Source organism: Nomia melanderi, chromosome 4, assembly GCF_051020985.1.
Source record: "Nomia melanderi isolate GNS246 chromosome 4, iyNomMela1, whole genome shotgun sequence".
Lineage (NCBI taxonomy): Eukaryota > Metazoa > Arthropoda > Insecta > Hymenoptera > Halictidae > Nomia > Nomia melanderi.
The window spans coordinates 9471993-9496083 of record NC_135002.1 but is presented as its reverse complement, the minus strand read 5'-3'; the positions used below and the strand labels follow the sequence as shown (position 1 = coordinate 9496083).

At 40.8% G+C, this 24091-nt stretch overlaps 2 protein-coding genes across 5 annotated transcripts in view; one reads left to right on the top strand and one right to left on the bottom strand.

Annotated features, from left to right (window-relative positions):
- twin (CCR4-NOT transcription complex subunit 6-like twin) overlaps window positions 1–24091 on the top strand; it is a 460925-nt gene that overhangs the window by 346588 nt on the left and 90246 nt on the right. Inside the window, exons 1-2 of one of the 4 annotated variants that reach the window (XM_031991150.2) lie at window positions 8832–9180; window positions 12348–12395. The exons of the other annotated variants lie outside the window; for them this stretch is intronic. The gene's annotated coding sequence lies outside the window, so the exon portion shown is untranslated. Of the gene's footprint in view, window positions 1–8831; window positions 9181–12347; window positions 12396–24091 lie in introns of those variants that run through there. 4 annotated transcript variants of the gene reach the window in all.
- Window positions 15275–22736, bottom strand: LOC116433254 (uncharacterized). Its single transcript, XM_031991155.1, has 5 exons — window positions 22640–22736; window positions 17087–17247; window positions 16504–16615; window positions 16316–16442; window positions 15275–15479 (listed from the first exon to the last, which is right to left on the bottom strand). The coding sequence occupies exons 1-5, from the start codon at window positions 22734–22736 to the stop codon at window positions 15275–15277; spliced, it is 702 nt and encodes a 233-aa protein (XP_031847015.1).

Genomic DNA, 24091 nt, shown 5'->3' with positions numbered 1-24091 from the left:
CATAGCACTCAACAGGTTCGTGTCTCCATGTTGCTCCGAAATATTTCTTTAGACATCTTCGAGTGATTTACGTTTCATGAGAATCTATGGAAGTTTTCTGGCATCACGTTTCAGTGGCGAGGACGTATTTATGATATATTCTTCTTCTTTGTTTGACTACTTTATACACTTCGATTGTTGTTTCTGCGATTATTAAATAAAAGGTTTCACTTGTAGAAGAGGATTCGTTTGTTTCTTGCTTTGGGGAAAATGAAATTGTTGAGGCTAGTTTTTGTTATACAGGTCATTAAGTAAATTAACACGTTTATTAGCGCATTTGTAATGTTACATGACTATCTCTCCGCGGGATTATTCACAGAAAATTTTAATTCACCATTCAGTGTTTAGGTATTCGCATAGATACTAGGTCGGAACTGTTTCGAATGAAGGTTACTTCTACAGAAGGTACTGGCTAAATATAGCTGATGTCTAGATTTGATACACATTCTGTCTAGGCTAAGCCAAGGTTATGTCTATATAATGTGAAGTCAGATATGGGTTCGGCACTAAACACTTTCATCTATACGATCTACTGGTACTTATCTGTGTTACACACCAAGGTTAAATCTCATTTCGACGAGCGTGGAGCTCGATTATCCTTTTACTTCCCGTTGTTCCATATACAGAAGACAGGTTCAATGATTTCTCTTTTGGTCACTGATTAAAACAGCCTAACCCTAATCCAGACTTTCGAATAAAGAAATATTCAAATTGAAAATCGAAAAACATTTTATTCGTATCAGAAACATTCTGTAAGTATTTTGTTACAGTTGCTGATTTATGGTCAATGTAAGAAATCAAATTGTGATATTACAACTACGAAGATTACTTAATTAATGAATTATTAACATCAGTAATCGTAATATCAGTATTCGTTTAATACTAGAACTACCGAGCATTTAATATGATTGATATGTGATTCCTATAAAAATTACAATAATAAATTATTTTCAGTATTCAAGTGAAACTATTTATTTTCGAACTATCATTTCGAATATTCAATGCTGTGAAGATACCAGTAATTGCAAAACAAAGAAAGCAAGACCTGTCATTTCGACTGGCACTGGTAGTTCCAGCGTTAATCGAAGATCATTTCGCAGAAACTTTCCCCGAGAACTCAGTAGGAGCCAGACTATTATTTCCAACCGCTCGTATCATTGACGATCTGCGTGCCGATGAACAGTAACGATGATCAATCGCCATCTTTTCGACGCCCGTTACAGAAAGTTAATCAGGATGCAATTCCGCCGGTGCGTTCCAGGGGAGTCAAACAAATCGGCGGCTCTATATCAGTGGGCGTCTTCGCTCCGCCTTGTTCCTCGCTCCGCAGGAAAAGAACGAAAATGATCCGTGGCCATGTTTACATTTTTATCGAGCCGGCACGAGAGGATATCGGAGATACGAGGAGATCGGGAACGTTTTAATCGAACAGCTGGAATTACACACACGCCGGCGACGAGAGAATGAGAGCCGCAGGGATTATGACGTTGGCCAGTCGATTTATTCAACACGCGACCGGCGTGGCGTCTCAGCCGGTTAATTAGCGGTTACCGCTACTCCTCGAACGCGATTACTAATTAAACCTGAGTAACCGGGTTGAATTCGATAATTTTTAATTCGCCAACTTCTTCGCTGAATAATCGCGCGGGATGCTTAACCCTTTCGGAACAAAACGTCATCATGTTGGCGATGTTATTCTTGCAATAATTGAATTATTTAAGTAACGAAAGATGCGTAGTTCCTTCCTTCACTGGTATTTAAGAATTTTCTTATAATTTATCTCGGCGGTTTTTAATATTTATATCTGTAAAAAGTTAGATTAGGTTTGATATCAGCTAGGAGAAAATCGCATTCGTTTGTTACCTTTTTTTCATAAGCATCAATTCATACTTTCCTCTCTTACCGTTCGAGTTTATAGATTTTGTGTTGAAGAACTCTAAATTTCAATGGAGATGATTGATAATGAAATATTCTACGGAGACCAAAATGGTTTTGATAAATATCTTACATCGAATCTCACTGGACTATCGTAAGAATGGATCGTAAACGCAGAGTAAAGATTTCTCATGGCTCGTTTTCAAGAAAATTGAATTTGACTGTCGGTCGTTAACGACTGAGATTTAATCGATATGTTCGTTCCTCGCTTACGGTTTACATTTACATAAACATTCAATGTTAACAGCCTCGAAGGCAGTGATTAGTATAAAGAAACTTTTCCTTTGCGTGTTAAACTGATCTTTTTTATTGTGCATTGCCACTTATCGATTTGTACGATCCCGTACAGGATACCCAGTAGACGGCGCCAGTAGCAAAAAGGTTAAGCAGTGCAGAGTTCTATACAACTTAACGTTCTTCTTTCTTGGAACCAGGTCAGAAGAAGCTTTCTACAAACCTGGATAAATTCTAGATACGTTCTTCCTTCTTACCCCTTCCTGTCGGCAATATTAATTCTTTACGATCGTAAGCATCTCTTCAACGCGAGATCTTAATCCTCGGACACACGTTTACTTCTTTCTCTGTTCGGTTTACTGCTTCGCTATGTTGTTATCGGTAAATATGCATACTTTTTGCGGCCAACTTAATATCGGAGGAAATAGAATATCTAAGAAACTAATGAATCTATGAATCAGCATTTCAAGGAGATTTCGATTAAGTTACGATTTTTTCACCCCTTGGCGTATGATTTTTTTCACAGTTATGCTTGCTAAAGCTACTTTGCCATCAACAATCTATTACAAAAAGAAACGAATTTCATACTTGTTCTATGTCTACGTTTATTCGAGAGGTAAATTTTTATTCCAGCAATCTTCTTACGGTGTCCTCGGCGAAACTAGAACGCAGCAGGTGTGAACTTGACTTCAACCTCGATAACGAGGCGAGCGTACATTTCGAGACGCTGTGTTCGCAGCGTTTACCGCAAAATTCTATCACCGACGCCAGTTTGCCCTCCGATTAGTGCCGGCAATTCCCACGAATGTGCGAAAACGCGACTAAAAGAAATATGTCACGCGTCTTCGGCCCGGCGAAGTAGGCGATTGGCTGGGGTCCGAGGAACAATCGATGGATAGCGCGAGGGTGGGTCGCTCGGGAATTTACCGGAGACGTATGAAAGAAACGGAACGAGAAAGGAAATATAATATCTAATAAAACAAATCTAACAGAACACGAAGGTTAATACTTCGGTTTAGGTACAATTTTTAAAATGTATACCCCACTGTGCGTCTTTGAAGCAAAAACAGAAGACGTCCAGGCGACGACGTAGTTCTTCCAGGAATTCCTTATATAGCAATTTCTACACGTCCCATACGTATCACAGGTCATAACAGCACGAAAGGAAGAAGCTCGGCGAGATTAGGAAGGGTGGCTAGGGGAGACCGATCGCACGAGCATCCAGCGAAAGAGAATCGGTGGGGTGGAGGAACGACGATGATAGTGTCAACGACAGATGCATGGCGATATAGATGCTCGGGTACGATCGCGTTCCATTCTTCGCCGGTTTATTACACGTCGGGACGCCGCGGAAATAAAGTCGCGTCTTCTGCCCCGGCGCACAGTGTAAAACGAATGGACATTTTAGCAGGACAAAATTCTGAATGTACCAATTTTCTACATTTATCAAACTAGAGAACCTCTACCTTGTACACAAAGTGTTCCAAATGGTTGGGAATAATCGTGTACTATGTATTACTGAGGTCACATAAATGAAAAAGGTTCATATAAATTCATGTCCGAAAATACTTTATTGGGAAGATGTAGACAGTCATAAATTTACGGGCAAAATTGGTGTTACAAGTTGTACAGAATCGTGTACGTATTATTCTTAGTGGCAGTTATTGTTTATATGTCCTGACATACGAGACTTCTACTATTAGTCGTTCTATCGTGTCGGAAACATTTAGTCGTGGAAGATATATTCCTGCAGAGGAAGGAATTTTCGGATATAATGTTATACGAACTTCTTGCATATATTTGACCTCGATAATACGTAATACAAGTTTAGTCTCAACCTTTTTGGACACCCTGTATATATATAAGAATCATCGCGTGGGATGGTGTGGGGTACATACTGATTCATTAAGTAAGAATTAGTAATTGCATGTTTATAAGTAATCGATTCCAATCAGAGCGTGACGCACATAAGCGAATATATTCGGTGAACGTCGACGAAATTGGGCGAACATCGACGAACACCGGCGAACGTTCGAACATTTCACTGGAACACACCGACAGACGGACACGGTTTCATTCGGTAAAATTGTTTTTTACCGCGTTTGAGATGCAAATACCCCATAGTGCGGCCTCGCGATCGATCTCGTTGGAGAAACTAATTACGCGTCGAACACGGGCTGAATAAGTCGATCGAATCCGCTAATGGTGATTCAGGGGCGGAGATTATTATCTTGTCGTTCGGAGCCACACGCGTAAAGGACGAGACTTAGTTCCAAATGGGACGCGCCGGAGACAGTTTAATTGCGGCGATGATGTACTCGAGAGCGGCCGCTCGGAATGTCCGTTTCGTTATCGAAACGATTAGAGTCTCATCTTACGGCGTTCTGTGCCGTGATACCTGAAATTATCGAAGAAAAAGGGAGGAAAAATATTTCTGCAGAGTTTCATGCTTGCCGAGGCAACTGCTTACAGATGGATCTTAAAGTTTCCGCTTTTTATGCGTGTTTCGGGGAATATCAAACTTAATTTTTTCAAACTAGTTTCTCCGTGAGCGAAGGAAGTGCTGTTTAAACTTCTTGTTAATTGACTGTTAATTCGTTTATTTCGAATATTCTAGCAACGATTAAAAAGTGTATAATCAGTGGTGGATGTCATTTAGTGATTTACCGAAGCATCTGTTATTATATTTTTTAGTATTCATATTTATACATTTCATTACATGCATGTTACAAATTAATTTCAAGTCTCTAAAAAATTTTTCAAATCTTCAAAACTACGTAAAAAGATCCTTCGTTCAACAGTAGAAACCGATCTTTGATCCGGTTTTCGCAGAACAACCAACGAGGATGTACCTAACAATTACACCTACCTAAACATTATTCCAACTAAAATCATCCATAACTTTCTCCGAGATTCCATATTCAGTTCTAAGAAAATTGGGAATATATTCCGATTCAACAACATGTCTAGCTTCCTTCTTTCCTCCGTCCACCTGCCACACATCGCGATCATCAAACGGTCGACCCCACCGTCCAACACTTGCCACTTTAAACTTCAACCTTGAACCCAACAATTCTCGCGTCATCTTCGAAACGTTTCCATCCGCGGAGCTCGATCGCATTCCCACCCTCTCCCATAAAAAAAACCCCTCAACAGAAACCGATCCTCAATCTGATTCCCGCAAAACAACCGACAAGAACGCGCGTCTACATGAAGAGCTGCGCTCCGACCGTAAACGTTGCCTCGAACCGCTGCCTCGATCATTATCGCTAAAACCCCGGCGAACGTGTCAAAAATGACTGAACACGGTACAGTTATTATTGCTTCCTCCGGCGCGGCGAGTTGGCAGAAGAAATGACAGGAAATTTGACGGGGACAAGGAAGGCCGTCCGCGCGTCGCAGAGCTAGGCAGGGACGGAGGATCGGGCTGGAACGAGAGGAGCAGACACGGTGCGCGTTCGCTGAGAACGCGCGGTTAGATGGCTTATTTGTAAGCTCGTGTAAGGTGCTAATTTGCGAAGTACACGGCCGTACACATATACACGTGTAGCCGGCGGCGGGAAAGAGTCGGCAGACGAGGAAGGAAAGTATTAACGGCCGCCGAGGAGAAAAGTAACCGCATATTTACGATAGTTAGCCCAAGAAATTTCCGCCTTGCCCACCTTGCGTCGGAAATCTCCGGCGCTGCTCCCGACGCGACGCGCAGCGCTAGTGATGCTGGTCCCCGAGGCTGAACAATGAAACCGACCGGACCCCGAAGATTATAATACCTTATCCCGCGCTGCGTGTTTCCGTAAACGCGAAAGTTTCATCCCCCGTGGAAACGGCGGAGCATCAACGACTCCGCGATTCCTTTTGCGACCGAGATATCCAGTTTGCGACTCGATGGGTCTGGTTTATCGCCGGCAGTTCTGCGGTTTAAGTTCTGCGACTCTACGCTTGTGTTTGTAGACGGTTGCCAGTGGAATTTTATTCGTTAACCCTTCGCCATGCGATTCTCTTTCAAGCTGGAGTAACTGATTTTATCGATAGCTTGTGAAACAGGCGAAGGTGTTTTTTATTTGTCGAAAGTATATGTTGTCTTTGGAGGTGAATTATCGGAAATAGGCGAATAGTCCTTTGAATATAGATAGGCAACAGGGGACATTGATTTTTGTTGTATTCGTTTGGAAATCTTCGCCGTGAGTCTCGTTTGTCATTCGGGTTACATTCTGTTTGGTGTATTTGCCATCGATGTGACAAGATATTCTAAAGTGAAAGATTGAATTAGGGTTCAAGGAAAGATTGTAATTAAGAAGCAAGTGTATTTGCTTCTACGGACATCTAAGGGATGTTTAGAACTTCGGATATTTCAAATCTTATACAAGTGTAGTTTCAATTTTCGTGCCTCTCGTGAACCGAAGTAAAATTGGTATTATGTAATGCATAATCGCAAGAATTCACTTTTAAGTGTAAACAAAGAACCGTCTGACCCATATAACCGTTGAAGCGGTAGTCAACGCGTTAACGTCGCGTGAAAGAGTCGAACCAGAGCTGACAGTCTTTCTTGAAGCTTTTAAAGCGCGGGAGCGGGCTTTAAAGCAAGGAATTTCGTTGGTAAAGCACCTAGGTCATTTGGTGCATTAGCAGCCAGCTCACGACCCTACATTTACAACAACGAGCGAGTATCCGTAATTGCCAGCTGAAATTACGGCTGGTTAAACTTCGATGGTTCGCGGTCCCATTGGAAAAGAATGATCGGGAGACGCGCCCCAAATGGTAAACAGCGTGGAAAGGTTAGAAGTTATATTTGCAGAAACAGAGAAACGAATGTCCGACGCGGCGACTAAAATCACGATTCCGTTCCGAACGTTCGTGGTGTTTGGTTCTGAGTAACGCTGGTTGGAAACATTTGAAAATTAACTTTCTTATGTGAATCAACTGTTCTTATTGACATGGATATTAAAAGTTGTCTTTTGTCATCGGATACAAGATGTCTCGTTCACATATTACAGTACACGCGGATGTTCAAAATACAGTAAAATTGTTATTTGAACTTGATACTATCGTTTTATGTTAAAAACATGCGTTATTCTGTTTAGCCTTTTATTTTGTACGTTCGTTGCTAATATATCGCTTTTATTAATTTCCAGATAAGCTGTACAATTCTGTTAATGATTTAAGACGCTTCGTGATATCATTTCTTCCTTACACTCCGTGTCAATTTCACGTAGATGCTTGACTGCTACGAGCCTCGAAGAAAAAGAGGAGCGGACGAAATGAAAAAAGACGGGAATGGAGGCGAGAATGAAATTACGAGGAAAGAAGCGGTAAACCAAATGAAATCAGCAATAAAGGAAAGTATAATTGGGTAGACGAAGGGTGAAAGGAGCCGCAGAATAAAGGGACAAACCGAGAAACTTGGACAATAAAGGTTGAAAATTGCGCCAGGATAAGATGCACTCAATGGAGATGCACGATCAATTTGCACACGAGAAATGTAAAATGTTCCTTTATACTTAATGAAGCACACATCGTCGTAAATACCTTGCAACTTACTAACTACCAAACGACTCCTTTACCCAACGGTATTTCCAGTTAACATTTAAGACCCTTATACACAGAAATATCAAAATCACGCTATGAAGACACGTCAACATTTCAATTTCGATGATTGATATTCTCAAACGAAACGGCAGGATCCATTAAAAGCACAGTTCCCTGCTACTAAATATTCGAAAAGTGAACACGGGCTCGTAAAGACACCGAAAATGGCCGCGAGCCAATTCGACCGATCCTAGACGGATTTCAGGATGAACGACCCGTAGCCGGGATTGTTTCGTTAGAACGAAATACATAGCCGGTAGGCGAGCGCGTGCATGCCAGCCTATCGGTTCGGTTGGACGGTTAATCGTTTCTGCACGCAAATTGAAACTGTCGACTGGACGAGGTCATTTAGTTCTAAGGAACGGTCCGTGTCGCGGTCTAACAGCGGTTAGATATTAACCCCGGCGTCGTCGTAGTCTCGTTAACCCGCAAATTGATTCCGCCATTATTCACCGGCATACGATACGCTCGGGCTATCGTGTTTTGATGAGAACCGCGCCGCGCCGGGATACGCTCGGCCTTTAATGAAACGGACGATATCTAAATACGCGCAAACGGAAATATACGGGCCGGTTTTTGCGCCGCCGGTATAAATTCAAGTTTTATTGCCCTTTGATATTTCACGCTTTCATAGGTACTTACGCGGCGTCCACCGCGCGATTCCGCTTAAACAGAGAAACTTTTGCTCATTAACCCGTGCAGACATCGAAACGATTTTGCATTAATAAATATTCGAAACGAAGAGGATTGGACGCAATTAGACCGGGCACCAATTAATTTTCTTCGCGGCTGAACGTGCAGTTTCCTAATGAAACCGCTCGCATCGTCGTTCTCTCGAATTGATCTCCCCTTTTTTCGTCCTTCGTCCGATCACATTTTAACTCGTGATCGCGTGTGGAACGTTAACGCGTCGACTGATACAGCGGAATAGTTACTTATTATTTGCTACCGAAATTCTTACACTGTTATTCAGTTATTCACGATATTGAACGTACGCATTCGACATCAGTTATCTGACAAGTTATAATTCTTCTAGAGTAATTGGAAAGTTCCGGTCATCGATGACCGTGATAGTCAACGTGCTAACGCGTCTACTACGAATTTTTCTTTGGCTACTGTGGGAGAGGGAAGTACGTCATCGCGTCGTTGAAAGATATCGCTCACTTTTGAAACGTTAGGAGGGATACGCGCGGTAAAGATCGAATGAATGAGACACTCTATTGCGGGCCGGTTTGAAACGAGTGCTTCCCAGATTTTAATTGCACGAACGGGCGAGCCGGGAATCGTTACTGATTTAATTAACGAGCAGTTATTAAATTTATACGCCAAACTCTTAGTTCAGGTATCGATTTAATTAACGGAACGAAAAATAGTGAAATTTCTGTGGTAAGTATTGGACATCAGTTATCGCGTGTCGATATTTAAAAATGGCCGGGGGTAAAAAGAGCGGAGCAAGTGTCGTGGCAGAAGTAAATCCCTCGAACGTGAAGCAGCGTGAAACCGCAGGAACCGAGGCGTTAAGAGGCCCACTAGAATTTTTTAATTAAATCCGTGCAACAGTCGCCGTTATTTTCCTTGCCAAATGTTACCTTAAACGTTTACTTTCTAACGGTATCGCGATAGGGACTCTAACAACCCGTTCGGTACCTGTTTCCCGGCGGGCAATTAGCATTCGCGTAAAATTTCATTATGTACAGAGTCTACTGAAACGATTCTTCATTCGCCGTTATTGAAAGAACGAACGGTTAACTCGGGGCTCTGAAAAAAACATATTTCATAAATCTTTGGTAATTCTTTTTCGGTGTTTCTGAAATACAACCCGTAGAAAATTTTGTGATCAATCAACGTGAATCGACCATACATCACGAGTCAAGTAACCTAAACGCTAAAATATATAATTTTCTCAAATACATGATTACTCGCGAGATCATAGCGACTAATTACACAACGAAGGTACAAATTGAATAATAAATAAACTCATTCTGTAATCTTTATTATCCTTCTTTGTATTTGTATCTTTATTATATTCCTCTCCTCTAAGAATTACCAACGTACATAAGCTTTCCGTTAAAAGTGTCTCGACCAAACAATGAAACCAGCATCGACGAAAAATGAGTGATTAACATTTTCAAAAATACGCTCGTCCAGTGTCTCCAAAAACAGGAACTTCCGCCGCGGTGATCGTTGATCGCCAGCCATCCGTGCCGTTCAATTTGCATTTATATTGTATTAATTTAAAAAAACGGCGCGATCTCGGCGGAGAAGAGAGGTCGCTGGGGCCGACGGGAAACCGTAGGGCAAAAATGGGAGTCGCCCAGAGCTAAGAAAGAAAGAAAGTAACGAGAAAGCAGTTTACCCGCGTTGCCGGCTTCAATTTCCCGAATTACGCGCGCGGTAAAAGCGTACGTTCTATTTGTGACCCATGAACCGAGTTACGGCTCGCTCTTCCCGTTCCCCGCCGCCGCCTTCCGCCATTCCCGCGCCTGTCCCTTGTGTATCCGTTTATGTACGGCCCCTTTTTTTCGCGATAACAAGATTTTCAAGACATTCACCCCGAACAATGATTCACCGCGCGAAAATCCAACCTTCGGATAGAGCGGGCACTCCGCAAAATCTTTTTAGAGTTTGAATTCGACCGAGTTCTCGAAGAATTTTACGAGAACAAATTTTACAAAACATTTTGAACTACGTTTTCATGAATATATAACTATCCGACTTGCTTTATTTTCGAGATGTCATTTCAGATTTGGAAAATTTGACGGTAGAAATGAGAATTCTATGAGAGGTTTGTTGTTCAATTATTATTGCCTTCTCGATATAATTTTCATGTTTTATTTATATGAAGAGAGTTCATGATTGCACAGTAACAATTGTGTACATCGACGGAATTTTCAAATGTCTCAAAAATTAGATATTATATGTTAGCATTAACATATTTCATTTAATATACGTATCAACCCTTCACAATCGACAACAATCTACATTATAAGTATTCACTATATTCTAACGAAACGTCGATAGCACGTTTCACGAGTAACAGAAACAAACATCCTGCATACATTAAGTATTACTGTTTTATTCCAATGTTTCATATATCAGTTCATGGTACAACATTTTAATACGTTAACCGCCATGGTGGTCGCCGATGACCAAAGCTTCCAAAATGCTCGAAGACAATTATATAAAAGATATATAGTTGTAAAGATGTGTAATTGTATTAACACATGTAACTAAAAAATAGTATAACACAAGAACTATGATACCATTAACAACCAATTCCAATACCATTTGCCTTCGTCCCGAGGGAACAACATCATACAAAACGCTCAAAATTCTCGTAGCGGTCAACGTGTTAACATCAAATTTCAAATTTTCTAATTCATCTGCGTTCCATTAAATGGCAACTAAGAATCACCTTCCCAATCCGAATGCTTCAACACTCATTAAAGTTGTTTTCTAAAGCATTCAAGGATCACGCAACATCGTCCAAAGCGAGGAGTTAGTAATCTTTCGACAAATTGACCCCGGATCCTTCCGAGCCATCGAATTTCGGAGCGGCGAACAGCTAAAGCTGCCACGGATTGTTACGGAGCAATGCCAGTTCTGAACAAAGGTGTCGATAGCAAGCTGGAGGCGCGAAGTTATTCAACCGGAGCCCGATAGTCCGCAACTGCGAAACCTATTAGACCGAATGGCGTGACTTCTCCGCTGGTCGCAGGTTCACGTGGTCGTTGCGAAGTTCGCGTGACGAGCAGTCACGGTTATCAATAGTAAACGAGTCGCATTATGAACTTATCGCGTAGACAGTTGGCGAACAACTTAACCATTAAACTTACGGGGCAACGATACTTCGTTCTCTCGCTTTCTCCTCGTTGTTCCTCTATTCTCTCTCCCCCCCCCCCCCCTCGCTCCCCCCTTCCCGTTCTGTTGCCTCTTCGAGTTTAGAAAGCATTCGTGAACTTCTTTTCTAATTGGTTCATGCATATGGAACGCGGAGTTCATTTACGGCGAGGACGCTAAGTGTTACGGGTATAAACATTTGTTAGGTTTACGACGAGGATGCGATTCCTCCGGCATTTTTCAGATTAAGATTTCAGTACGCCGGTTTTCCACTTATTCATTATTTTCGTTTATTGGCCGCGGTTTATTAGCGGGGAGCTACGCGGCTCGTAACTCTTAATGCCTGGGAGTACCGAATGTTAGGAGTTACCGGTTTCTAATGCCTTGTAAAAAAATCGCGAGAGTACGTTTATTGAGACCTGGCGTGAATTTTATCGTAACGCGTACAGGATATATAAATTTCCCCGATAATTCCCCGCGGGAACATCTTTATAATTTTGATAATTTAATCTTTACAACCGAGTAAAATATATGATAGAGGAGGTGTCACTTTGCGGCATTCAGCATTTCCAGCGTTAATTCCTTAATGAACGTATAAACCGTGAGAAAAGTAATCCGTACCGGAATCAGGCTCGAGCGTGGCCGTGCAACTTAACAGTTGTTTCATTCGATTGTTTACAGTTTTTTAACGATATTTTCTCTTTTGCTTTCAGGTACGTAGACAGTTCGTGCGCAAGAAAATCTTGTCACACTTCGAAAAGGTACGGTAGATAAATTCTTCTAAATTTATTTATTATCTCCTGTATACTTCAACAACCCGAGCGGAGTATCACTAAACGACTTTCTACTTTTCCTAATTGTTTCGTCTAATTAACGGTAATACGGCGTTTAATCTGCCGGGATCTACAATTTGTCTGAACCCTTGCATTTAGTTACTAAACTTCTCCATTCGAAGTTTCATAATTTGAACTGGAACGAAATAAGGAATTCTCTTTCTCCATTTTATTATCATTATTGCGAGGATTTCGTTAATCAGTGGTTATTCATTTTTGTAATAATTAACGTCCCACCGTCGTAAGTACCGCGCAGGGATACTACGAAAGAGGCGAATGGCAAACGATCCCAGACCGAGTGCGCAGACTGTGTATCCAGACGCCTGTTCAGTGCCTAATTAAACTGGAGTTGACTCATTACCGTCAGTAAGATTAGGTTAGGTGAGAAGGGAAGGGACGGATCACGGGCGCAACTTACCTCCGTTTCCTACGAATAACACTGCCACCGTGCGCCATTTGTAGTTTATGGAGGATAAACTCGAATGCAGGTCTCCCCATCCTGCTCTTTATTGTGACTTGATCTCGCCCCAAGAAAGAGTATTCGTTTTATATACTAATATGAACCCGTTACACACGGAATGCGTATTCTTTACCTTTTGCCTAACCGCTTGATGTCTTACTGTGACTGTAAACGAACTCAGTTAAACGAAACAAGCCTGAAACATTGTTTCAAAGAAAATAATCGGTTATTCTAAAATATATGAAATATATGAGATACATTTTTCACAATAAAATATAAACAGACTTCAAGGTGAATCTTTCAAGCCATCATTTAAGGAGCAAAGCTAACTACAATCCTTTCACTAACCGATCTGTCATTGAACTGTTACAAATCTAATAATCAATAATTAAACTGTTATAAACCTGTTAACCAAGCTTGGAAAAGGTCCACGGCACTTTCTGACGTGAGTTTAGGAATTTATTGAACTAAGAACGATCTAGAACGGCAGTCTAATCGCATGGAAACGCGCAAGGCATTACGTAATACGGAACGTTTCTAAAAATCTGTAATGTTGAAAAATTCGGATGCATGGAACGCGGACTGTGCAATAAAGTCGTGGAATTTAGAGCAACGAGAATTATAATGAAATGTAAAACGTGTTTTCCAAGGCAAGGTTTAATAGAAACTGACACCTTTTTGCTTAAGGACACCGCTAATTATAAGCTATTACGCGTTACTGTACGAACACGATGTATAAAAGTTAACGCTCGCTTTCGTTAGGTGTTTGCCCGGTAATACCATTTCCCTAATTCCTTTTCCGCGTGAGGCAGATCCCGGTAAAGTAATAGCAACTGTATTACTTGGTAGCTTATTCATACTGCCCCGCCATAACCAGGCCGCGACTAGCTCCATTAAGTGTACCAGACAGATTATGTGCAACCATTTAGAACCGAGTTAAACCTTAACTGTGTACCTAGAGCCTTGGCAATGATCTACAAATTATAGTATAGTGTACGTAACGTATCTAATTTATAACGTAAATGGAAATATGGAAAATATATCACGTGTATGCATTATACGCGCAGATAAATACGCCTGACAATTTTTTATAAGTAGACTGTAGCCGTAGGTAACGCTGTTAAACTATATTCAACGAATTATATGAATATATTCATACTTAATGTTATAATAAAAGAATCTTAGAAGATTTACATCCTCCACTTGAAAAGAAATTTCATTCCTAATGCAATATTTTGTTGTAAAATTAATATCGATAGCAGTAACGTGTTTTTCTTTAATGTTAAGCTGATAAACGTTTTGTTTTGAAGCTATGAGGAATATTGAATATACTTTGCAATTTGATATGACTTTAATTTATATATAGTGGTGAAATTAAGAAGCATATATTATATAAAGCGTGGTCGAGCATGTGTATTTCATGATCAAATTATAATGGCAAAGTTCAGTGTAAACTTTATCCATAGAAATATTTTGACCGTGGAAAACGAATTGTTCGTATTTCTTAGAAAAATGTAGGAATATTTGCAAGTCATGTTATACATTGAAATCAAGATAAAATTAATTGCACTGCTGAAAGACACTTGGCAGATGCATCTCTGAGGCTTCATTACGAATATAGCTTTCTGCAGTTCATCTCTTTAGCACGGAAACGCGAAACTCGGAAGTGAAAAAGGTTCTGGGGAACGATTAAATCGAAAGCGGGGAAACTTTTTCTCTTCTAAGGTTTCTTTTAACCGTCGTGTATTACACAAGAAACCGAAGCAAGCTTTAATCGGTCGGTAGATAGTTCGAAACATTAGACGTTCAATGAGGAATACACAATTATCCATTGATTCCCATCAGAATTCTTTTCGTTCCTTGTTTGGAAAATCTCAATGCCAAAGGAATTATAAACTTTCAGTTCTAAATTAAACACACAACGCTAATCGACTCTCGATTTTGAAATGAAACATTTAATTTCTTAATGAAAATGGGTCGAACTTTCGCTGCCAATAATTGTGTTACCATTGTTCTGATCCGACGCTCGTGAATAACAAAAACGAAGTAACTGACACGAGAAACATTTATAGACGAAAGAGTTGATCCTTTCCTTTGTCGATTAATCTTTCTTAGCCTGTAATTATTATTCAATATCCAATGGAACAATTTACCGAGATCGCTTTTATTCGAAATTTAATTATCTTATCGGCATCTCCGAAACTTCCTTCGAGACATCCTAGGTTCGAGTTTAACTACCGGACATGATTAATCGACGTGGCTGAATTTTATTGATGATGGATCACAGAAGTGCTTCAGAATTTCTTTTTTCACAAATCGACTCTCGTGATTTTTACGACATCGATTTTCAGTCTCCTTTCGTCGTGGGCAGTCGAAAACTTATTGGCGGCGATGACAGTCTCGCCTGCGATTCTTCAGAATCCGTCTTGCACGGCGACAGTCCAGCATTTTTGTACTGATAGCTGCCGTACACGTATCCGCATAAAGGACAGATCATTCGGACTTTCTTCGCGCGCTTCATCATCAACGGCACAAAACAGAGTGGCCAGCATCTATCACGGGTCATGACGTTTTGTAACAAATAAGAGTACTCGTGTTAGCGTTCATGTGAATCGACGTATCGATCGCAAAAGAATTCCTTTGCCCCGGATGCTGAAACCCGATCGAAAACCGTCAAAAACAGATTGAAATGTGTATAAAACATTCGTTTATATCTGTAAACCCTTTCAAAACAAGGGGCACAAAGGAAAATCGTTGGGACGTGAAAAAATATTCTCACCATGCATTAGACAGTATGCAGCAAACTATGAAACTATAGAAAGAGCTAAAACAAAAATGTAGAAAAAGGAACAATATACTTTTTAATTCGTTTTTGGAGTAGTATATTTATTAACCCTTGCACTCCAGAGGCTCCACTACTGTACCATTAATAACATTAAACATTTTACTGAACGAACTTAAGGAACCACCCTAAAATCACTACATTCGTTGCCAACGTATTTCGTCCTAAGAATTAAAACAAAACATCTAAGAAATCTTATAATATAACATTTTCTACTTTCCACGGTAGATTCGAGTTTTATAAGTTACAAAATCGATTGGAGCGCTAAGGGTCAATGGATGAAGTAAGTATTTCTTAGCAACTATAAAAAGAAGAATTTAATTTATTTTCGTAATTATATAAGGGAATGAAGGATTACCCTTATCACCCTGAATAACGATGTCTCATTAATTTTCCAAATTCCGAATAAAATCGCGACAATCCTCGAGATACCTAAATACCTTCTTCCCTTTTAAATTGATCATCTCTTAAATAAAACTGGGACACGTCAGATGTCAAGAATCTATGGCACACTCTTATGGTTTTTAATACCAGATTTCGACTTACCCTAATAGACACAATGCTCCGATATGCGATGTTGTCAGTTTATCGCCGCGAGCGTGAAGCGTCGGTACCGTTTCCTTTTTACATTGCGGACAGACCTTTTTTTCGTTGTGTGCCTTCCACGTGTCCACTGTTATCCAAGACGAACGATTTAATATTTCACCAAGAATTTGTTCAAACGACAAACGTACCTCGCGTCGCGTAGACTTTCCTGGGTTCGCTTGTTTTAACATTACCGTCTGTTCTAACGGAGCTCTTCGAAGTAATTCGATTGGACGGTTTCCTTGACTCCTCCTCTTCTCCCTGTCATTTTAAAAAATCCGATATTATCGTTGATCATTATCGAAGTATATTATTGAAATTCTCGAAATGTGTTATCAATACGATTTTAATCGTAACCTTCTTATAATTTTAACCATAAACATATATCCAGGCACGTTATCTATACAATTTACATGTTTATTCTATGCACACGTTGTACATATATTTGCCTTATCCGAAATATATATTTTGAGTGAAAGCTTTTCGCATGTTTCTAATAACAAAGAAGATATTGAATAAGAGAAAGGTAAAACCTAGTTCTCAATAACAAAAAAGACATAATATTTGATTACAGTTTATATTTTCGTATCGTAGCACTGAACTTATTATACTCGAATGACATAATTAGATTATTTTCTGTATTGGCGACATGCAACAACCTGTTTCCCAATTTTGTTCAATTAACGCGTTGATCTACTTAAGAGTAGAGGGTGACAGGGTACTATTTCGTACCTGGACTGAGCAATGTCGCGACCGTTTAGGATGAGACTTGCGAATATGCGCGAGGAGCGTGCACGTGTCTTCCCCCTTGTCGCTGACTCGTTTGTCGCAGACAGGACACCACGTGGCCGCGTGCGGCTGTGACGAAAATGGTATATAACAGAATGTACGGCCTCATTGAATTCTAACCTACGTAAGTCAGGGAGGACATCCGCCTTTTAGCCGAACGCTTCTCGGAGAATTAAAATGAACGTGCTGGAACAGCCTGCGCGGCGCGTATCATATCTTCGTATACGTGACGCGTTCCCTCGCGGCGAGCACCGTTGCACATTTTTTCAATGATACACTCGAAACCTGCCCACGAACGAACGTGTCAAGGGAATGAAGTTGCACGTTTGCGTTCATATAATTTTCTCGGATTCGTATAATATATGTGGTGAGACATTGAAATAGAAATAACTTTTTCTTAACATTCGCATTCATGTTTCCGTAGATTTGTTCGTAAACGATAGAAGATTAATATCTTTTGTATTATAAATTTCGCTGCATCAAACGCTTCATCGGAAGACTCTTTAATCAGGAAAATTAATGTCGACGAATTAGAGAAAAGAATAAGTTATCTTCTATGTGATATTCGTTTCATTAATCTACTCACTTAATATTAGCCGATATGTAACTTGATAACTCTATCAATTACTCTTATAAAATAAATAACTTTGAAAATACGCATCGAAACTACTGGTAATCTAAGGTTTGCATATCAGTTATTCGTAAAACTAAAATACTCCGTATTAACTTAGACATTTGTCACTTCTAATGCCAGCAAAGAAGCGACTGATCAGTTAAGAACACGTTCGTGGATAAGGGACATTTACGTTCAACGAAATCACGGGTCTTATGAGACGTTTATCTGTTCAGCTTACCAATAATAGATATTATTATCGTTTTATCGTGGCAGCAAGTCCGCTCTAAGCTGAAAGGACTATTTGGGCTGGCCTCCTACTTTCTTATCGCCTGCTCGCCAGCAGCTAAGCCCCGGCCGGCCGTTACGCGTGTCCCGGAAAGCTCGCCGGTTAACATTGATAACGCGTCACCGGTATCCGTGCAGTTTAATCAAATTCTTTCTCGAGCAGCAACTTAATCAACTTCTTACACAGAGAGCACTTGACTTCTTCTTCTTCTTCTTCTTCTCCTCCTCCTCCCTGCGTCGTGCCCGTTAAATTGCCCGTCGTTTTTTAGTTTGGAGAATCCGGCTAATCAGCACTCCGGGATACCTAATTTTCGCAAGTTAGCTGCACCAACTACTCAGATACCTTAATCAGCTGCTTAGGTAGGATAATCACCTCCTAGGGTAGCTTAATGACCCCCTTCTACCTTACTCGAAGTAACACCATTGACTCTGTTCAAAAGAGCTGACCAGGGTACCACAGCTGTGGGTCATCGACCATAAATCACTGTTATTATCGTCGTATTTAAATTGCTGTCTACGCGGGAATCGACTGGATTGAGTGCTAATTGTTACATCTTTCAATATCTACTTTAAACGTATGCGTGTAATTTACGGTCGGGTCGTTAATCAGTGGCTCCCTTAATTAATCATACCATTGTGCAGCGTTCGGTTTTTCGCGTGATTTCAGGACTTCATTCGAGGGATACATAAATATTATGCACCATTATCGTGTCGTTAACTCGCACCGGTCTCGGTGAAATTGTAAGTTTGGAATTATCGATATTTAAATATTGCATAATGCCCCTCGAAAGATGTAACTCGTGGAATTGATTATAAAACGGTGAGATCCGAACAGTTTCACTTTGGAACAAATTTTCTTCGAAATTCAAGCATTCTGGTTTACGAGTTACATTGCAAGCACTAAATTCCCCAAGAATATTAATACAATAACATAAGAAAAAAGTGTATTAATCTTCGCCGGAAACATTATAAACTAAAACCTAATACATCTATGAATTCTCTCATTCTTTCGAATCGCCCACCAAATATTCTCCTTTTTGCGGGACCATACGATAGGAACAATATCAATCATCCTTGCGGTGCAGTGTTTCCGTATAAATCAGGAGTTACGATCATATCGCAGCGATTTTATTTCAAACAAAGCCCGGGAGGTAGAATAAAAAGCTTAACGTCGCCGCCGCGTTTTTCACGGAATCGAAATTCATGACAAGCTCTCCGCGTCGTTGGATTCCCTACAAAGGACGCCAAAGGTAAATCCGTTGCGACGCGACGCGACGCGACACGGCGCGTGGATTCTGATGCATCTCGCCCACGGCCCCACCGGTTTATCTTTTTATCCGTGGCCATCGTTTCCTCTCCGCGCACAAAAGAACCTCCAGGTGAGGAGTCATGGATCAGCCCAGACGGGGATAACTGTACTTGGCCCTTACCGCTTGCCTTCCTTCCACCTGACCTAATTTCCTGACCCACTGACAACGGTACTCTCAATAAATCGCACTGTCGAGCCGATCGTCTCGCGAGAATGGACTATTTTTGAAGAATCCGAACTCGAGTCGTATGAGGAATAAAACAAATCATCTGTATTTGTATTATTTCTATTGTAACATTTTTGTATCTGTTTACAACGGAGTTTAGTGTGTAAAGACAGTTACTTCGAGAGGAATACTCTCTAAAATAATAGCAGTTGATCTTGAAAAGAGATAGATTCTAAACTTACGTCGTATCTAGAACAAAGCAAGTCCTTTGTATTCGTTTTATTTCTATTCCATTATTTTTGTATTTGTTTATAACCGAGTATAGTATGCGAAACAGATATTCCAAGAGGAATATTTTCTAGAATAGCAGATAATATCGAAACGAGATGGATTCTAAATCTAAATCGTATCCAGAATAAAATAAATCGCGTGTATTCATAGATTTATAACATAATGTAATTTCGTAGAAAGGAATATTCGACGATGATGCTTTTTTCAGAGAACAGTAGTGAACGTTGAAAGCGCTGTTCTGTAAAAGGCAGTAATTCACACAGAGAAGTATATTCCGGAGAACAGTATCTCGCGGAGAATATCGTCTAGAAAATAGCAGTCGGATTCGCGTCGATATCGGAAACTCATTAAACGCTGGGAATGGAAATGATATTTCAAAAATTAATAATCAAAAGTGCGAACGAACGCAGTTTAGGAGATGTTGGCTGGATGAAAGAGGGAATGGAGGTTAAACGTGAACAGCAATATATTGGGCTCACGGTGAACATATATATATATATATATATATATATACAAGGGAAGGTCTTCGATGCGGTCTATACCAGGCGACTGTGAGAGCCGTATTGCACGCCCCTATCGCGATTTACAGTCACCGCGCTGTCATACAACTCGGAAAGTACTCCTCGTAAAAACTAAGAAAAAAAGTGCACCCATCCCGATGGAAAATCATTATCACAGCTACGTTAAATACTTTAAGTGAAAACAGCCGGAGTTATAAATGGCCCTGTTCCGTTCATTTATTTTCTGGAATAATTGCGAAAGTCCGTGCGTTCCGCGCGAGCGTATACGCGCGTTTACTTCTATGTGGCAATGCTGTCGGCAAGCGCCGCGCGCCCAGACTTCCATAGACTTCCATTATCTGAACAACCATTACGCAGGTATCCTAATATTCGAACATCCTGCTAAACAGAATATCTTCCAATATTATCGATACTCACGCGAACGTATAGCTTTCGACGGTAATTCGCATTTTTCTTTCTTCGATCGTTGGAATTCTGCGATTTAGCATAGAATTTCGTGTACTCGACTATTCCATGATGAAAGGATCTAAGATATGGCGTTAATGAATTATTGATCATTCCTCGATTATCCTATCGACCACGTGTTCTAATACAAAAATTGTAACATTGGAATGTCATTCGTGCTGCGGTGCTGAGTTCTTGAATTTATGATAACCCGATGCCGAGGTATTCACATTTTTACTTCCACATTTATTCTGCTAGAATAAGAAGCATTACGACACTCCCATTGACTCTACGCCAGGATGCTTTGTCTCGATGGAACCTCGAACCTAGGATCTCGTCACTGCTAAATTTCATCCTCCAGACTTGGATACCATAGCCTGAATTCGGTTAGGACTAAAAGTTACCCGACCCCCTAATGATCGGCCGTCTAAAAGCTTTGTTCCGATGAGACATCGATCCTGGGTTCGGCGCTAAGCTGACAGGTTCTCGAGGTTCTTATAGTCCTTCAGATTATAGACCGAAAATCCGTTTTATTGTACCTCAGTTCGTATTATTTAAATACAACTTTATGGCGTATCGTATAGTAACAATGAATGAACGAAAGATTTACTGTCAAGAATTTTTTTTAAATCCAGTATGTGTATTAAAAGGAAGCTTTAATTTACAAAAGAATGAAGACATTTTCAGTGTACACTTCTGGAAATAATAAGTATTGTCCACATGACTCCATATTTTTAGGACACGTGATACATCCGAGAAACAGATTTAATTATATTACACGCATCCAGGAAGATGGTATCGTTCAGTTCACGAACTTTTACGATTGACGGCGAACGTGCCAATAAAAATATCGGTAATCCATTACGTCGATACAGATACAGCGGAAACACAATCGACGAGCGAGTCTTAAAAATAATCTCTCTTCGCGCTTAAGCGGTTCGAAACAAGCGTCGATATTGGTTTAAAAGAAACTTCATCGGTCGCATCGCGCCCGGAACCGTACTAATCCCTTTACGTTATTTTAAGTTCTTCCCGTCGATACACGATATTTCTCTGATATCGCGGCAACGGCGGAAGAGACGGGAGATCTTATAAATTGACGAGTGGAGTGAAACATCCTGTGTATATTATATGAAACGCAATGAATCACCATTTACTTGAATTAATCGAATTAAGAGATGAACACCGGGCAACGAGCACGATCACGCTCCACTGCTTCATATTGTATCTCTCGATTCAAGCGATACCGTTCATTGCCGGAAACGAGGCGCAGGAAACACGGACCACGTGTTTCGAACATTAACTGGAACGTTAACTATATCGTCCCTAATACACTCGTGTTCCTCGCGCGCCATCCCTAAATAATATTAAGAATTATCGAACCTGTGTAATACACTTCTTCCGTTAGAACTCATTTATATTATCCGGAATAATGCTCCGGTTATGGTTGCATTATACACGGTTTCGCGGTGTGTACGAATACAGGTCCAAATATAAATTACTCGTCGAAACGAAATAATGTGAAACGATTCTTATAAAGATCTACCTTCGGTTCTATAATCTCTATAAGTACCTTTGTCTTCGAGATTTCCAGTTCCTATCTGTACTCACTTTTACAAATACCTTAATACGATTTTCTTCCCAGTAATTCAATTTATATTACTTTCACGAAGAGTATAATAATCGACGGAAAACACGATATTCCATCAAACACGATTTTCTGTTCTAAGTACAAACACCACAACACATTCACTCTACGGCATCCAATTATCATACCTTATTCATCGTGAAATCATTGAAACCAGTCATCCGTAACTTCAACTCTCTGTCATTCCTTCAACATTCTCCATTAACGCATACCCACCGATCTTCTCAATATTTCCATCATTCGACTCATCAGACTGAAAGAACTTCCACAACTCTGGTCTATGTTGTTCTTTACCGAAACTATCGCCATGCATCACCAAACAACCTCCACTTAATATCACGTTTATCACAGCGAACCGTGTCCAACAACGTTCCGCCCTCTCCCAACTCAGCGCTGCAGTTTTATCCCCGCGTCGCTGATTTACGAAAGATCCATGAATAAAAGCCAAGGGATATTACTGTGCGCGCGTGTGCAGCACGTATACGTGCGCGTGCAACCGTGCACTCGCGTTCACGCCCACGCGTGGCACCATCGGTCCGGATACCTCGAGCGGCGTTACCATTTCACGGAAAATGGAAACGGAAGTGTGTCACTGGGTCAATGGACCTCCTTCTCTTCCTCCTCTTCCGCCGTCTCTCTGTCTCTCTTTCTCTCCGTTACTCCCTCCCCTTATTCCACTCTCTTTCTTCGGCCGGTTCCATGGATGCATTAGTTCCAGACGCGACCGCCAACCTTTTTGTCTGGTCTCCCGTCCCTCGCCGCAGCCCGCCGTCGAAGTTCTCTTATTCACTTTCGTTTCCTTCCTCTCTCCACGATTTTACCACGCAGCCGAGAAACGACTCGGAGACGCTGCAAATTCTGGATAAGAAATAATGGATCGATGAGAGTCGACTGAAAAGCTCCTGTTTCCGATGAACCGCCGGTACCCGGTCGAGCTTCCATCTTCGAGCACGTGCTCCTGGTGAATTCGCTTTAAATTGTCTTTATGTTCCCGTTGAAATATTTAGGTTTCCCTCTTGGGAACGCTTCGTAAAACCGAACGGATGGCGGACGGTTTACTTTCGTGCTTTGATGTCGTCCGGAGACGAATCTTGGCTCGGTGCGTACTGGATGATGGACGTAAAAGTGGCACTCACGGGGACCATTTTGTGCTGCAGCTTTCTGGAGAGTAATGTATTGCCTCGAGTGTTCCTTTTCGGTTCTGTTGCATATTCTTGTGCGTCTGGTAAGTGGCGGGTTGATACGAGATTGTTCGTTTAGGCTTGAAAAATAGTTTTGCACGGAACGAAGATTTCGGTGAGATTTTTGGGATGTGAGGATATTGAAAGTGCGAAGGATGTAATATTTTAATATAAATTCGACAATTCGAGTTCTTTAAGTAAGATATTTTAGTTCTGCGATATTTTTGTAACCGGCTCGATAGTGAACGCTCTAAATCAGCCGAGGAAATTTGAAACGGTGAAAGTTTCGGCGATGATTCAGCGTGCGGTAAGGTTGACTTCTGCGGTGTGCCACTTATTCCGTAAAAATTGAAACCCATGGCGTTACCGTTGAACGACTTCGTGGGATTAGAAAATAAATATTAACATAGGAGAACTTCACTCTCTCAATTACATGAAGAATTCGAAGTTTATATTGTATATACTATATCGAATACTATATTCCATT